This window comes from Daphnia pulex, chromosome 12, assembly GCF_021134715.1.
Source record: "Daphnia pulex isolate KAP4 chromosome 12, ASM2113471v1".
Lineage (NCBI taxonomy): Eukaryota > Metazoa > Arthropoda > Branchiopoda > Diplostraca > Daphniidae > Daphnia > Daphnia pulex.
The window spans coordinates 5154480-5171881 of record NC_060028.1 but is presented as its reverse complement, the minus strand read 5'-3'; the positions used below and the strand labels follow the sequence as shown (position 1 = coordinate 5171881).

General features: G+C 40.6%; 2 protein-coding genes across 4 annotated transcripts; one reads left to right on the top strand and one right to left on the bottom strand.

Annotated features, from left to right (window-relative positions):
* The first annotated feature begins 45 nt into the window (after positions 1-45).
* Positions 46-2306, top strand: LOC124209760 (phosphatidylserine lipase ABHD16A-like). The gene is made up of 9 exons (XM_046607919.1): positions 46-311; positions 386-617; positions 697-814; positions 896-1037; positions 1108-1231; positions 1324-1454; positions 1531-1625; positions 1692-1971; positions 2044-2306. The coding sequence occupies exons 1-9, from the start codon at positions 72-74 to the stop codon at positions 2179-2181; spliced, it is 1500 nt and encodes a 499-aa protein (XP_046463875.1). The 5' UTR covers positions 46-71; the 3' UTR covers positions 2182-2306.
* LOC124209759 lies at positions 2238-9566 on the bottom strand. 3 transcript variants are annotated; one of them, XM_046607916.1, is made up of 6 exons: positions 9320-9566; positions 8047-8200; positions 5904-7963; positions 3332-5826; positions 2750-3262; positions 2238-2664 (listed from the first exon to the last, which is right to left on the bottom strand). In XM_046607916.1, the coding sequence occupies exons 1-6, from the start codon at positions 9345-9347 to the stop codon at positions 2485-2487; spliced, it is 5430 nt and encodes a 1809-aa protein (XP_046463872.1). In that variant the 5' UTR covers positions 9348-9566; the 3' UTR covers positions 2238-2484. The 3 variants fall into 3 exon arrangements, with proteins under 3 accessions (XP_046463872.1, XP_046463874.1, XP_046463873.1); XM_046607918.1 differs by lacking the exon at positions 9320-9566 and adding an exon at positions 8336-8456; XM_046607917.1 differs by lacking the exon at positions 9320-9566 and adding an exon at positions 8293-8442.
* Positions 9567-17402: the final 7836 nt, after the last annotated feature.

Below are 17402 nucleotides of genomic sequence, written 5' to 3'. Positions count from 1 at the left end.
CTTAACCCCAAACGATGTAATTTTATTTAAAAAACTGGTAAACTATATGAATCTGTAATTCTTTTTAACAGATGAATTGGTCCATACAATTAGGCATCTACACTTCTCCCTTTGTTATTTGGATCTTACACAAGAAAAATTTTTTCTGCTATGATGGAATCCATTCTTTGATGCGCTTCACAGCCATCTGTACCTTTTTGTGTGCCAGCTCATTAACAGCAAGAGCATTTGGACGGCTTAACAATCCCCATTATATCAAATTCATTAACCATCTGGAGGTGGCAAGAGTAGAGAACAAACCTGATATGAAGGTGAAAAAATAATATTTATATTTTAATATTCAATAATTTTTTTATGATGAATATATATTTTTTCACTTCTTTAGAAGTCCCTGTCACAGCATGATTTTGACTTTTCAGCATGGCCAGTAGATTATGATGCCAAAGAGATAGACAAAGATTCAGATAAACCAAGAACATTTGTTGATGAAGAGAGCAAAACAAGATCAATAACAGAGATTGCCAAAATACTGCCTTGTAGGATCCTTGGTTACATGGTCGCTCACTCTATTGGCATTCGCCTGCTATATCCAGGAACAATAATACAGCATTTCATTGGTAAATAAATACTTCTGAGTTCTGAAGAAGTTTCATTAAATATATGTGTTTAAATTGAATGAATGTGTTGTTTCTATAGAGTCACATTTGATTGATGGTAGATCACGGTTAATTGAAGATCTTCAAGGAGAAAGACATAAATTGGTGACTCGAGATGGAAACGCTATTGACTGTATTTCTGTTGATAGAAGAGGCAGGTATGTGTCAAATATGTTACTTGCGTCAGCGATGACTGTTACGTTGCTCTGCATATGCTCACGTTATCATTTCACTTGTAGACCACAACACTCAAATGGAGACTTTCTTGTTATTTGCTGTGAAGGAAACGCTGGATTTTATGAAGTGGGAATGATTGGAACCCCTTTGGAGGCTGGGTACTCGGTTCTCGGATGGAATCACCCCGGATTTGGAGGCAGTTCGGTTTGTTTATAATATTGTCCAAAGTTGATTAAATGGAAGGTATTATTATGTCCCATCTCAAACTCTATAGGGGAAACCTTTTCCACGACAAGATCAAAATGCAGTCGATATTGTTATTCAGTTTGCTTTAAATAAACTGAACTTCCCGGCTGAACGCATCATTATATACGGTTGGAGCATTGGCGGCTTTACTGGTTAGTAATCTATATACAACGATTCTATATTGACGTATTTGCCGATTTAAGTGACAGAATTCTAATATATTCTGTAATTTAAAATTAAACAGCGTCGTGGGCTGCCATGAATTACCCAAATGTAAAAGCAGTTATGCTGGATGCAACTTTCGATCATGTTCTTCCATTAGCTGCAAATGTGATGCCTGCTTCCTGGAATTCAATTGTGGCGACAACTGTTAAAGTAGAAAGATAAAAAGTTACACTTTTATTTCTCATATTTATACATATTAACAATTTTTTTTATTTATCGTTTTAAGTACAACCTAAATCTTAACGTCGCAGAACAGCTGATCAAATATAATGGGCCAGTTGTCCTCTTCAGACGAATGCGCGACGAAGTTATTGCTTTGGAGTAATGAATTTTAGTATCGATAAATTACCTAGTTCAGTGTATGTATTTCTTTTTCTCACAATTTAGACCTGGCACATTGTCGACCAACAGGGGTAATGATCTCCTGATCAAACTTTTAAAATTCCGCTATCCACAAATCATCGACTCCACCACAATTCCCACTTTACAATTGTGGCTAAACGCTGATGCATCAGAACGCGAAAAGATGATACGAAAACATGAAGTCGTCAACAGCCCATGTCCCAGTCTTTTAAAACAGTACATTAAAGACAACTCCAACTCGTTCCCAATGCTCATCGGTCAAAACTGGACGGAAAAACAGAAATCGCAAATGGCAATATTTTTGGTTAGTGTGTATACAAAACGAACTTAATTATAATTTACCAATTTATCTCCCAATTTATTGTATTTCATTTAGGCAAACCGATACATGGTAGATTATGATAGTACACATTGTACGCCGCTGCCAGCCGAAATGTTCCGTTCGCCTCAGGAAATAGGATCAGAAACTGATTTGGTGACGATCTCTGATTTCGAAGTAATCACAGCCCAGTAACTTGTAAAAACGTGCGCAGTATATTGGAGAAGCAAATTTAGGGTTTGATGTTACCGTTTGGCCTTTTAACGTTTGTATTCATAAGCTTATATAATTGATACACACTTGCTAGAATGAAACCAAAACTCACACACAGTGTTTAACGTCTAATGTTGCGTATATATGATAGATTTAAATAATAGTTTTGAAGCACAAGTCTTTCTTGGTTGCACCAAGTAGACTGAAATGCTTCGTCTCAAGTTAGGCACAATTTGTCATTTGGCAGTATTATAGTCAGAGAAGCGGAAGAAAATGTCAAAAGTTTTAATTGGGAAAGTAAAAGTCCCAGTGATTGCTTATTCTTTGTTTTCCCATTCCGAGCAGGAAAATAGCACACACAACAATCAATAACATAAGTAACACAGCTTTCAAGTCTTCCTTTTCCTTATCATCGAATTGAATTCCTCGGCGTTGAAGGTGGTCGCTAAACTGTTGCAGTCCTAACTGAATGATCAAGGTGAATTTTTTAATCAATTAAGTTAGAATAATAATAATAAAACAATAAGCCAATAATTAAAAAAACACCTACTTCAGCTACTCGCTGTGCCATTGAATATGTTTCTGTAGCCGCAACGCAGACACCACTCATTATGTTCCGGGCCGATAAATTTGCAAGTTGCATTGCCAAATCACTAACTGACGGATTACTTGAACCTTCAGTTGGTCCGATCGTCCGATCACCAGTTTCCTCGCTGGAATGAGCCACTGGAGCCCTCACATTACCACGCGAAGGAGTAGGAGTTTCCATGAAAGTTATTGGCTCTTCTTCACGTTGTGAGACGATTTCTTGTGGAACTGACGTTTCCAATTTGTCAGGTGGTGTTGACGTGCTAGGATTCGTTCCGTCCTGTCGATTTACTGTCACATCCGGTATCACTTGAACGTCCGATGGAAACGGTTCAGAAGTTTGGGTTTGCAAACTCCTCCTTTCTGTGTCAACTTCATTCGTCTCTCGATGATTGGTCAATAACGGGATGGTTACCCCAGGTCCGATGTTGAACATGAGCTGACCGGAAGCGTTTGATGTCGTCATTTGACACACCTGAGCAAAATTAAGTCATTGGCGTAATGTGATGTTTACATTAGTAAGATTTCACTTTGAGGTACATACCTGTAGCGAGTTTGTGTCAACGGAGGAAACGATCAGGCGCTCAGCCATGACTTCCCGTACGTTTAAGCGCTCAACATCAAGATCAGATAATTGCAGGCGAGTGGGGAAATCGATATGTATCGGAGGCAACGGAGCAATTGAACGGTGAAAATGTGCCGGGATCTGTGAGAAAGAGTCGGCCTCCTCATCCTCTCCGTTTCGAGATGAGGTAGTAGTGCTACTCTTATTCGGCGTTTCTTTCGTCACTTGAGTAGCCCGGACTTGTTGTTGCTGGTGGGATGGAGCAACAATCGATTCAGGAACGGGCTCGCGAAGCAAAACGGGCTCGGGAACAGGAGTAGGATCACGGATTGGGTCGGGATCAGGGTCGGGAGAATTCGCAGCTGACCAAATGATTTGCGGGCAAGAATTGTCTTCCTGTTCGTTCATTATTGCCGGTTCAAGCAGAGGAGGTGGTTCGACTTGCTCTTGCGGAAGTCTTTCGTCTCTCGCTGGTGCGTTCACTTGTTGCTGTTGTTCGTATATTAGGTTATTGTTAATCTCTGGTGTCTCGTCCAACTGTATTTCATTTGGTTCGGCGATGATGACCGACTCGTCGTACTCTGGCAATGGATCAGTTTGAATACCCACTGATATTTCCTCTATTTGAGCGGGATTTTCAATTGGCTCGTATTCATCTATGTTACTGGCCTGCAGTTGATTAGTCGCGTTTTCTGGCGCTGCAACTTCCTCGTTCGGTATGCAAGTGTCTTCCAGTTGCGTAGGATTGTGGCGCTTCAAAGACGATGTACGACTTCGAGGCGGCTTGTGCGGAGGACTGCGACTTCTCTGCCGCTTTGTTCTGGGTGGGGCCGGCAAGGGTCGTGCTCGCATTCGCTCAACAATCGGAGCCGATTGCAAGTCCCTCTCTTCTTTATTGGCTTCATCGCCACCCGAAAATGAATGCCTTCTAGCGAGACTTGATTCGGGTTGATCTGTCGATTCAAAAACGATCTCGTTTGGAGTACGCGGTCGATGTTTTCGTGGCGGTCGATGCGGTCGAATAGTGCAGTATGTCCTGGGCGGTCTCTCCGGAGAAACGCTGTTGCTGATTCCTTTCTTTCGACGTGGAACAGTGTAAATGTAAGAATACGACGAAGTACTAGCAGGTGCGTAAATCGGTGGAGGAGGTCGTGGCGGAGGAGTTCTCTTTTGAAATTGTTTAATTTCCGCATAAGGGTTCTCATCGATGATATCGTCAACATCGGTGACGACATTGCTATTGACCACCGGCTCTGCGGCTATTTCTCCAGTTTTTTCGTTGTCTTTGAGCTCTTGGGGAGTGGCTTCTTGGGGGAAAGTGGAGGCCAAAATTTCCAAAATTTGATCTAAATCCGCTTGGACGGAAGAGGCGCTTTCCCCGTCTCCGTGTTCGTTGGTTTCGTGATCTTCCGAAGGCGTTGAAGCGGGGACTGTCGGCAATTTCTTAGACGGTTTCTCGAGATCCAAGTGAACCACGGTTTCCGTTTTCTCTGTTTTCTTGACGCTGGGCTTGCGGCGCTGTGGAACGGACGGCATTGTTCTCGACATTCTTGGCCATGTAGCGTCCGAGTAGTTAACAGCCGCCGAGTGTTTCGCCTTACGCAGAGAGTCACTCTTGTTATTCTTGCGCCTGTTCGGTGCCAATGGTTTTGGAATTTTATTGCTGTTGAGAATTTTGGTTTCACTGGGCGATTCTCCTGGAAGATTATAGTTTAATGTGCCACTTTCTATGATGGCCATTTGCTCATTGTGGGGTGATTGCGTCCGATCCAAATCTGTGCCATCTTCGTCAATAAAACGCGATTCGGCACCAAAGAGCGTATCAGCGTCAATAAGGATGTTACTAGCAGCGTTCTCGATTTGTCCTTCTATGTCTCGCACATCGGAAACGTCTTGCTCGTTCACTTTCCTCCTGGAGCGAGCGCGTTTAGGAGCGGTCGGAGGACTATGAACCATCGATCGCCTCGGCCAAGTTTGATAATTGCTGCACACGGGGAAAAGCGGCTTCTTCGCCATTTTCGATTTGCAGCGCTTGGGGACAACCGGTTTCTCAGTTGCCAGCGCCTTACGGGGCCACGTTTTCACATGATTATCCTCGTTCGAAGGTTCAATTGAACCTTTTTTGTGGCCGCGTTTGTTATGCCGAGGAGGGACATTCGAATAGAAATGGTCGTCCGATGCCGAGTTGAGTTCCTTCTTGGATCGTGATCGAACTGGCCTGTCGGGTTTGCGTCCGGATCCCCAGCTGTTGTCGACAGCTTCTAGCGAGTTGACAGGAGCACAGAAAGCTGATAGCATTTCTTGACTGATTGTCGGATAAGCATTTGTCTTCTCAACCCAAGACGATCTAATATTAGATTCGACGTGGGCGCTTTGTGGGCGACCGAATTCTTCATGGAAACCGTGACGGCGATTGCGGTAACGCTGGCGTTTTGGACGAACCACCACGTTCTCCTTGTCTGATTCGGCTTCATCTGTCACAAGGAAAAACATATTGGAGTTAATAGTATATGACACTTTCATCCGTAAATTTGGCATATCATTAAATTACCCTCAGGAAGTGTTTCTGTCGACTGACTCACGGAAGATGGTTGCGGCCTATCAGAGCCGTGGATTGAGAATTCTAATTTAGGTTCCAGTTCGTCCTCCAGATCCTCTTCTGTTTCTTCTTCGATATTTTCACATTCATTGCCATGAGTCAACTGCACAGGCGAATTTTCCACCGGCTGAATAGTCGTCTCCCTGTGCTTAGCTCTCTGTTTAACAGTCGGAGGTTCGGAATCGAATTCCTCCTCCTCAGGCATTGGCTGGTTGTTGTGTTGGATGATTGAATCCTTTGTTTTCCTTTCAACAGGTGTTGAAGTTTCGTATTCCCTTTCGTCTCCCTGAGTGAAAGTGGGGAAAATGCTGTCCTGAGGAACCGACTGAGGCGCTGGCTCTTGAGTCTTGTTCTTCTTCCGGTTCAAAGTGCTGTTCAAAGACGTTTGAAGTTTGTTGCGAGTCGCTTGGAAATTCTCCTTCGATAGGGTTGACTGTAATTTATCGCGAGTGGCTTGCAGATTTCGCTTCGACAAAGTCGACTGCACTTTTTTGCGGGTGGCTTGCAGGTTCTGCTTGGACAGGGTCGACTGGAGTTTATTTCGAGTTGCCTGAAGCTGCTCTTTAGACAAACTTGTTTGAATTTTCGACTTGGTAAGTTCGTAAGCTTTTCGACTGCGCGCGGCGAATCCCGTGGGCTCTGCAACGGCAGTTTTATCTTCTCCGTCGACCTGCTCGATTTCTGTCGGGCCGTCCATGGCTTCATTGTCGTCTTCAAAGTTTTCGTCGATGTCTATGTCGACAAACTCTCCACGGGTCACTATCACGTCGACGACTTCTCTGTCGACAACGATTCCATCACCCCTTATGACTTCGGCTTCTTCCGATTCCGGCAGGTTTTCAATATCGTCCATTGTTTCTTCGGCTTCATTGTTTTCATGGCTAGGAGAGAGCCGGGCTTTTTCTTCGGCGCTGTCGACGGTAGCCTTTAAGCATGAATTATCTGGCGGGTTGCACTCGGTCGCCGTTGGAGAAGCTGGATCCGAGCGTGGGGGTCCAACTTCTTCGTATTGATTCTCGGGTTCCTTCGATTTGGTTGCCTTCGAGGAGCGTCCCGGCAGGAGAGCTACGAAGCTTTTGATTTGACCATCGCCATTATTACGGCCGCTCCTTGATGCCTTGAATTTCTTTAAACTGTTGTTCCAGCTTTCAAACTGTTGGTTAATCTTTTGTCTCATCGGGCTAGAACTGTGGGGCCGCCGAGGCTTAGTTGGTTTACCGGGGCTTACTACACCCTCTTCAGGTTCTTGCTGGTCCAGCTCCGTGTTATTGGCATCCTTGACTTTTTTTCTACCAGGTCCAAATTTAGGTAGTTTAATGTTTAACTGCGCCTTATTGGGTATAGTTATGTTTGAAAAATTAAATTTCCCTCCTTTACTGGATTTTTTACTTGTGGGTGCTGGTTCTGGCCTCGTTTCTTTCCGTTGAATTTGACTTGCGTTTTCTTGAAAAGCCGCAGCGGACTCCTGTCCCGCGGTTGTGCGTTGAAAAAAATGATCGAAGGCGTTCATGTCCTCGTCAATGGTCGCCGAAGGATCGATGTCCAACTCTCCCTGTTCTTCCAGTCGCTTGCGAGCTTCATCAATGATCCGCAATTCTTCTTTGGTGTAAAAGATGTCGTCGTCGGTTTGCTTCGCCTGCTGGAGCTGATTTTTTTCCAAAATAGCCGCACGGCTCTGGATGTATTCCAGAATGTGATCAGGAATATCCTCATCCAGGTTTCCCTTGTCCGACTGCAAGTAAGCCATTACAAAATCCGGTATGTCCTCGTCGGGCAGCGGGAAATCTTCTAGCTCATCCGACTGCACCGACGGATCGACAGCCATGGCCTGATCCATGGCCGCCGATAAAGAAATGGTGCTGCTGCTTGGCAAACTAGGCGTCGGCTCGCTTCTTGCTCTTCTAGTCCTCTCTCTTTCTTGCAGTCGATTGCGAATGCGTGTTCTCTTGTCAGTTCCGTAAGCAGACCGCCCTCTGATTTTGTCGCCCGCAAATCTTTCATTCGAAATCTCCCTAAAAGAAGGATGACATTGACATTACTGTAGCGAATGAATTATTACTGATTATAATTTAAATTTGATAATGAAGCCACTCACCCTTTCAAGAGCAATTCAATGTCAAGGTAGTCTGGAAGAGGAGGCTTATACAGAATAGTCCAAGGATAGCCCCCTCTGCTCTTGCTCCGTCGCACTTCCTCCCACAGGTAGGTTGGCGGGGGCGTTGGTGGTGGACCCCTACTTCCAGATGATGCTGGAGTCAAATAGAGAAAAGCAACGGCAATCAAAGCACAATTCACCGGTTAATAATCTTAAAAAGGCGGGGGAAATTGATCACTCGCCCACCCTTTGGCTGTTTGACTTGTGAAGTACAGTATAGTATTAGTACATTGCAGTCAAATCTTTAGCGAGCATTGCCGGGCCTGTCAGCAGGTCTGCAGCTCACACACACAATGACATGGCACAGAGTGCGGAGACAGACTGACTAATTCTACGATCGCTAAGCTTTGCTCTGGCTCATCTATTTCTGGTGAAATCTATGGCTCCCGGTGGACAACCTTATCTATCCTTCCCTTTCTCCCTTTCCTCGTTGCGATGCTCACAAACCTACATCACATGCAAATGGTACATCTACAAATAAAAACTTACGGGCCCTAGAATTTGTCTCGATTGCTCTTTAAAATCAAAATAACTTTTAGAACTTAAAATATTACATCAAACTTGAATACTAATTTCCTTTCCAATCTATTAAAACCAAGGCACCTAAAAATAGATCCTACAACTCCCAAACCCAAGGTTCGTTGCTTTTCTTTTTTTTTCCTAAACCCCTCTTTTTTTTATCCTCGTCAAGTAAAATTTGGCTTCTTTGCCAAAAAAATATTGGGTGTTGTTGAGAGTTACAGAGCGCCAGCCATAGCCAATAAAAATGTCGGTCCGAAAATAAAGTTGGCAACATCAGCTGAGGTTCCTTTAAATAAAGATTATACCCTTTCCCTTTCTAGTTTCTACTACCTTTTCCCGGTTATCCGAAGGGATGACGGATTTACCCAAGTGAATTTTTATTTCGTGCCTTACACCTTAAACTGAAGTGCTTCTGTGATTTTCTTCTAACATTGACTAGCATTGTTTTGTTTTTGTTTTCCCGTTTGATCTCGAATAACGTACTAGAAACCCATGTTACGGAATCACGAACGCGATCAGAATCCCAAGAAACTATCTGAAAGTCTTGCTGAAAGTCATGATTATCAATGCAAACCTTCATTTATGAAAACAGGACATAAACAGGAAAAAACAAACAAAACAAAGCAATAGAAAACATTGACAGAGTTCGAAAAAATGTAAAAAATATCTAGGATTGAAATTCCATATTTACCTCGACTATGCGGACGTTCGAGACTCATTCGAAGAAAAAATCGAGTTTGCTGTTTCTCAAGGTAGGTAGGCTATGCTATTGTTGGACTCGTTTCCACCGCAACACCGCTAGTTTACAAGTAGTGCCTACCAAGTATTTCCAAGGGAACAGGATCGACGTCTGGTGTAATCGCCGACCTGCCGCATACTGACACTTTCACTCCAGAATCAAACACAATCAAATTTGAGTAGTGCACACCTGTATCAGCCTTGTAACAATTTGGCAAACGTTTATGACACTCTAAATATGCATTAAGCGCTTCTTTAGTCAAAAGAAATATTCGTCTGTAATATTTTATAGCTATGATTATAAAGTAACCGGTATTTTAACATTGAAATAATAAAAGTGAAAGACAAATTAAGTTGTTAACAATAATTTTACTCGTCGAAATGAATGACCACAAATAAAAAAAAATTATTTCCATGGTATTTAATAACTATAATAAGCAATACAACTTGTCAAAAGGTGTAAATGGAATAGCAGATAGACTAACAATATTGATTTTTTGTCATTTCAAAGCTTATTGCTGAAATATTTTCTCGGTTATTGGATAGTTTCAACCATGGACTACTCTCACTAAAGGACGGGACTCTTCGCCTATCTTGCCGTGTTAAAGCTTGTCGGGTGGGGTATTTTCATGAAAAAATTAGTAAAAAGTATCAATAAATTCAATTTTTTATGCTATTTCCAACCATGTATACACATCTTAGTGAAATTAGATAATCAAAAAGATATTTTAATTATAATTCGAGCAGCAAGGGGAAAAGGGGGAAACGCCGGTGCCATCTAGCAACCAAGCACCCTAAGCTTTTTCCAATATACGCAACAAAGGTAAAATAGAGTTAGGCAGCTGTCAGACGGAGTAGAGAAAAGAGAGTGGTCTCTCTTTCTCTTGGTATCCAGTATCCACGCTGCAAACTTACAAGAGCCAGAGCTATAGCTCTGCAAGAGCTTAAAAAAGGTTTGGTTCCCAGATGGCACAGGTGTTTCCCCCTATTTCAAAATTTCCGTATAACAAATTTAAATATCTCTGTAACAATACATTTTAGGTATAGCTAGGAACATTAGGTAATTCAATAATTACCTAAAATCATGGTAGAAGAGGGGGTGGTATGTTCACGCACTAGAATTTTCCCATAAGGCTAGATCCTCGGTTTTTCAGGTTTTTTTTTCAAAGTCCTTGGCCCTGGTAAATCGTGCTGCCACCTAGCGTAGCGTTACTGAATCGTGTTTTCTTGAATTGTGCTTCCAAAAAGGGTTTTCCCTGAGGGATTTAGTTCACTAAATAACCGAAGGTTTAGAGGTCTTTATAGCAGCATAGGCTCCTCCTCCATCGGTCGACCTGAAAAGCTTTATTGGGATTTTTTTTTCAACCAATAGGAATCGTGGTAAATGAAAATGGTCAGTAATGACGAATTCATCATATTTCCAAGCTAAAACTGGTAGATTTACATTATAGGAAATGTAACTAACGATGGTTCGCATCCTTTTTATGCTTTAAACATGAACCCATGTGACATTCTTATCTTTTATAGACAAGTTCCGGATGCTGAGTTGCACAACCGCTAAATTAGGATCGTGCGCCAACGTATCCTTTTAACGTTGTGGGGATAGTAGAAAGCGGGTTTTTTATTATTTAAGCATAGAATTACTTATCTATTCTTAGAAATGTTCAGGATTATCGTTGTTTAGAACATTCTGCTTTTTATAGAGTAATTTTAAATGTATAATTCAGCTTAGTTTACCCATTAAAATTAAAGAAAGTCCAAGCCTGGGATGCTGTTTAGTCTTTTCTTGTGTGTTTGAGCTTGTCACTTGTCAGCAGATCTGTCAAAAAACACAAGAAAAGACTAAACAGCATCCCAGGCTTGGACTTTCTTTAATTTTAATGGGTAAACTAAGCTGAATTATACATTTAAAATTACTCTATAAAAGCAGAATGTTCTAAACAACGATAATCCTGAACATTTCTAAGATTAGATAAGTAATTCTATGCTTAAATAATAAAAAACCCGCTTTCTACTATCCCCACAACGTTAAAAGGATACGTTGGCGCACGATCCTAATTTAGCGGTTGTGCAACTCAGCATCCGGAACTTGTCTATTTGCTTTTTAAAAAATAATCGTCGGCCATTTTGAAAAAAAATTTCAGCATTTCAGCATTTCAAACATAGATGGCACCACTTGCTAAGTAAACAATAGTAACTAGACTGAATTGTAAGTTTCAAACGGTGGAAACAAGCTTTGGAAAGTGGAACATTTTACTACTTTCGGCACTGGCTATGATGAGTCAGAGAAAGGGATGGGAAAGGCTGGGAAATTCGGAAACAGAGGGATATATAGCCAGTATGTAGGCCGTGATGGTAGTAGGCCATGCTTTCATTACAGGACTTTCTGCAAATGAAACATTTCCTAAAGTTCTTAACACTGTATTCAACTAAACTTAAACTAACTTTAAATCCCGAAGGTGCCCAAGGGGCTTTATTATTGGCAATAATAGCCAACCGGATAGGCAATCCGAGCCACAGCGGGTGTGTTGGGAAAATTTTTTTTTCCAAGTACCAAAATGAACAAATCAGCAGTCATATTTTTTTGTTTTCTATATTTTTAAAGCGAAATTGATAGAATACCTAGATTATGTAAAAAATTCGAGTTTTTTCACATTTTTTTTTACAAAATCCTAATTGTTTTTTTTCGCTAGGACATAGAAAAAAACGTGTTCAGACATAGTTCTGGAGAAAATCCGCTTGGTGTCACTCCATATACCGGGGCAACCTGGAATCAAGCCTTATGGGAAAATTCTAGTGCGTGAACATACCATCCCCTCTTCTACCATGCTAAAATTAATTTCAATAATTATCTTAAAATCTGATTCCGATTTTTTTGGAAAAAAATTTACATGACCGATATAGGAAACGACGAAGAGTCCCGTCCTTTAGTTAGAGTAGTCCATGGTTTCAACATTATGATTAATGAATAGACTAGGTAAACATCCGAAGTTGCTAGTTCTATTAAAGCTACCCCAAAAATTTGCGTACTAACCGGTAGTTGGTCTTGCATGGCGGCTTTTGGAGTTTTCGCCGGTGTCATTATTAGTTGTTTTTTCCCCATTCAGTCATCTTCAGTTCCCATTTAGAATTATATAACTACATTCCTTAGTTATCAGGTGACATTTTAAGATTTATTTTACCTCGATATTCATTGTAGTTTATTTATCGCTATTTTTTTTTGTAAACGTCCCTACCGTGTTTCCAACAAAAAACCGCCATTTCCTGCCCCAAGGCAGAGCTATAGAATACTGGTAGCGCCACTGCCATGTTAATTCCACTCGGAAATTTTCTCTGGGGTTGAAGCCAACTTTAGCAATCGATAGTGAAAATCAGAGCTAAGATATCGATCTCGCTCCTTGCCACTCCTCCACTTTTCCCTCCATCCCTATTACCATGCCTATACCCTACTTCCCCACACACCCGCCATGGCGCTTGTAGCTAAGGAGCAGGGCAGGCAAGCAGGCTTCACTTCCAGAGAAAAAAAGCAATGGAAGGGCTCGCCATATGAGTGGCGGTACCAGTATTCTATATCTCTGCCCAAGGGAAGAATGGAAAGAAGAGACGAAGAAGAAAATAAGATAAGACAAAGGGACGCGCGGGGTTCTCTCTTTCCTCGGGGCAGGAATAGTCTTTGCAAACAAAATGCCTTTTTCTAAAAAATTAACGATAAATAATTTACAATGGAAATCGAGACAAAATTAATCTTAAAATTTCACCTGATAACTAAGGAATGTAGTTATCTAATTCTAAAGGAGAACTGAAGATGACTGAATGAAATAAAACAAGTAATGTAATAATGACACCGGCGAAAACTCCATAAGCCGCCGTGCAAGACCAACTACCGGTTCAGAGTTATAGATGTATGGTAGAACCATTTATATTGAAAGGCCTTCCATTGTCTTTTCCTTCTGGAAGTGGTCTGGCTGGAGACCTTAGTTACAGAGCCACAGCGGGTGTGTTGGGAAACACATTTTTTCCAAGTACCAAAATGAACAAAGTTTCAGTAGATGGCAGCTGTTGGCGCTGACAATTAGGTCTAAATCGATACTTAAGCTCATGTTTCCACTTTCGATTCGCGATATTTGCTGCAACTTTAGAAAAAATTCCCGAGAGGAAAATTTAACAGGCAGTGGTTCTACCCTTACGAAAAAAACCGCTAGTTTCCAGCTTGTCTTAGTTTGACAATTTGGACCGCCAAGCTTGCAATTAGCTGATAAAGTTTAGGCTGAAAATGGACGATATTATCCTTCTATTTATAAACTGATTTTTAGTTGTTTAGGTTAAGCTTAAAATAAGCTTAATTATTTGAGCTTTTTTCAAGCTTAGTTAATTCAACCAATAACTAGCTGACCAAAATCTAGCTTTTAACAAGCCGATTTTAGTTAACTTGTTTTTGTCAGTTAACTTGAGGCGGAGGGTCGGGCAAATTAAACAAACTAAACATGTTAAAATTTTGAGTTGAATTCGACTTTGCATTTCAAAACACGACATATAATGTTGGGCATAATCACGCACTCTAACGAACAGACATAAACATCACTCAACACAACTAAGAGTAGACAATAGAATAATACAAATAACAAACTTTTGACTTTCGAAGGAACTCCTGCAGTAAGGGGTGACGATGCCTCGTTGGCCAGCATCTTGTTTTTCTGCTTTTTCTCTCTTGTTTGGACCGCAATGAGTTTGGCACTTACAGCTTCTTTAACTTGCTGCTCTGTCAGAATAGATCTAGAGAAATGGGCGCAAAGTTTTTAGAATTCCCAGATTATTCCGATAATAATTGGATGAAGTGAAGCTAATACAACAGTGTCAACGATTGAGATACACCAAAGCCTCCAAAACTCTGTAGCTGGACAATGAAATACAGCCCAGGGAGAAGATAGCAGCTCTTCTCCCCATCTGGGACGAAAGAGACCAAGATCGCGCTCACAAACTAAACAAACTCTTACGAAAGCAGATTTGAAAGTAATCGATGGTGTCCAGTAGGTTCCAACATGAGAACATTTCAAAATTAATCTAAATCAATTCACCAAAAGTTATCGATGGATATCGATGGATATCGATGGACGATATTTCTTAAAAACCCTGAACAATCAAATTGTGCTGTAATTACACCGCCATCTTTATTAAGAGCCATACAAAGATGACAGGGTCTCGGTAAAATGGACAACATCCCAAAACCTGTGGTTTAAAATAGTAATAAAGGCTTTGTATATAACATAGACTTCTAAATATTCTTTTTAGCTGTCCAAATTTTAAGATTTCCATATCCATTATCTTCGCGCGTCTTCTAGTGTAGAACAAAAATAGTCTAATATGTCAAGATTCGTAATGTTGGGCAAATAGGAAGTTATAAATTGTTGTCCCAACGCTGGACCAAAGCCTTGCGGATGGGACGAAGGGTACAGAGGAATTTCTAAGATGTTGTATTGTGAGCCATTATTTTAACACGTTGTCGTTTTCATCTTGTCGTAAACGACATTTTTTACTCTCTCTCAGGAGTCTCTGATGCGCCCCATTTTTAGATTTTGGCTCCTTCTCGACACTTTGAAAATTGCAGAGAAATCGTATTTGTCTTTTCGCGGCAAAGATAGATTCTAAATCTAATTATTACCTTTACCTTCCATTCAGTAAATAAGTATTCGTGGCATATCTGTATATAGTACTGGCAGCATACTACGACGATTTGGGTTAGACCCCTGTTTCAGGTAACATATTTAAGCAAACATAATGTTTGAATCCTTTCTGTTGTCTGCCTAATTTGTTTGTCCAGGTGCCCTTGCTGTAGTCTTACTAATGATTAATGATGTTTGTCCGGATATTCGGATCAGCGTTCTTACATATAATCGTATCAACACCACAATCACAATCAGAAAAGGAAAAGCCTATCAAAGAAAGAAGAGTTAAGAAAAGGAAATCAAAATTCAGAGTCAAGAAAAATATTCATTGTTAATGACTTTTGATTTAATTTTGTTCGTCCCAAGTACGTCCAAGGTCAATCCAATGGGATGGGTAGATATACGGGTATTGCATTTTTTCTGATGCAGAAATTACCCGTAAAAGACGGATAATGTCTGAGTCATTATTCGTAAAAGACGTTCTAGGACGAATGTAAACTTGGGAATGTGATATGTCTCAAGTAAGTATCCTTGAACAAAAATACGAGCCGTGATTTATTTTCAAATAATAAATTCTAAATGACCATAGAAATTCGGGAACTCTATAACCCGGACGATCAGCATTTACGAAATGAATTGGCCAAATCATATTGTAGATCTTGTCACGCGGATCATTTTTAACATAGGGTTTAGGTGTGCAAATGAGTAGGAGTACCCCTAAAACGCATTCAAAGTTTCGAGTTTAACGGGGCTGATGCGCAGCGCAAGCCGGCCAGAAAGGGGATTGAGCAGGGAGGTGGGAGGGACTGCACGCACCCATAGGAGAGGGGTGAGTGAAGGAGGGACATACCATATTCCTACTAACACGGCTCATCCACTTTATGTAAGATGTAAGTAAATATGGGATGAATAGATCCAGGTCGCTATTGGGTGGCCGTAGTATTACGTAGGTATATATTTATTCGAATCTAGGATGGAATCAAATAAAGAATATTCATCGTAGATTCACCAGCTTATATTCATTAATGTACTGATTGTACGTCAAAGTAATGTACCCAGGGGTATGATCTTGTTGTGATACCATTTGGTACACACACAGAATGTGCATTACAGTACAACCATCTTAGGTGTATCCTGCAGAAAAAGACGAAAGCTTTCGTCAAATTCTTTTTCTTTTTTTTTAATATTTCGGCATTTTTTCTTAACATTAATAACAGAACTTTGTTAAGTTATTAATTCTACACATAATAACAAAATTTGAAAGTTAAAAAAAGAAAATTACATTGAATTTGGCTTTAAAAAAATCGCATTCGGATTTTTGTGCAGGATACTACAATGTGGACGTAACTGCTAAAAATATCTCAATTTCCATTACTGCTAAAGATTTGGGTCATTATTGTAGAAACAGTTGGATAAGTGGTGGGAGATGTGGGCTACATAATTGAAGATCAGTAGTTCGATCCTGGGGTGAATCTTTTATCTCTAACAGAAATAATTTCCAGAGATGGATGAAATTTATGGATACTGTGTATACGCAAACAGGTATATCCAAGGGACATACAGATGGTACGTACGGGGAAGGGGAAATTAGGAAAAACATGAAGCATTCCATGGATATGCTGTTTGTATCTCCCCTTATCCTTGGAGTACACTGCAGTCATATCCTAGGTACATCACTGTGCTAGTAGAGACTTATTTTAAATTGATACTAATGGACTTTCTTTCGCTCTTTTGAATTTAGAAATTCACATCCAATTAGTTAAGGATTGTTTAAAATTAGACACATAATTTTTTTCATTACTTATACCATCTTTCATAGCAAAGATGCCTTTAATAAATGTGATGACATGTTTTTTTCATAATATGTAGGACCAATCCATCCATCTTCTGCAATGGCTTTAGCCCAGTTATTTAATATTTAGTTAAATTCATTATCATCATCTCTTTCCAAAGAATTAGGTCTTTTTCCATAAATTAAATCATGATATTGACATATTGCGTCAACCATTGTTGTTGGAACATAATCCATTGATAGTTCTATGGACAACAAAAGTTGGACTAGACAAAAGTTGGACTTCTAAGTTCAACAAGTTGGACCACAACTTATCCATATCGCGGGGAACTGAGTTTGGCTTTTAGGCCGAATTTTAGGAAGGGGGTAAGGAACAAAGGGCCCTGGTAGCACGCCTCTATCTATAGGATGTACGTCGCCCATCTTTTGCAGCCGAGTGAGATGTCTTAACCCGACGTCCATAGGATTGCCTATGTCTATACTAATGTCGCGCTGTAAGACATCCAAATGGGTACGGCTTACAGCCGTCTTCAAAAGACTTAAATTTAAGCAAAAAGAAAAAAAGAAACGTTTCTCTCTGG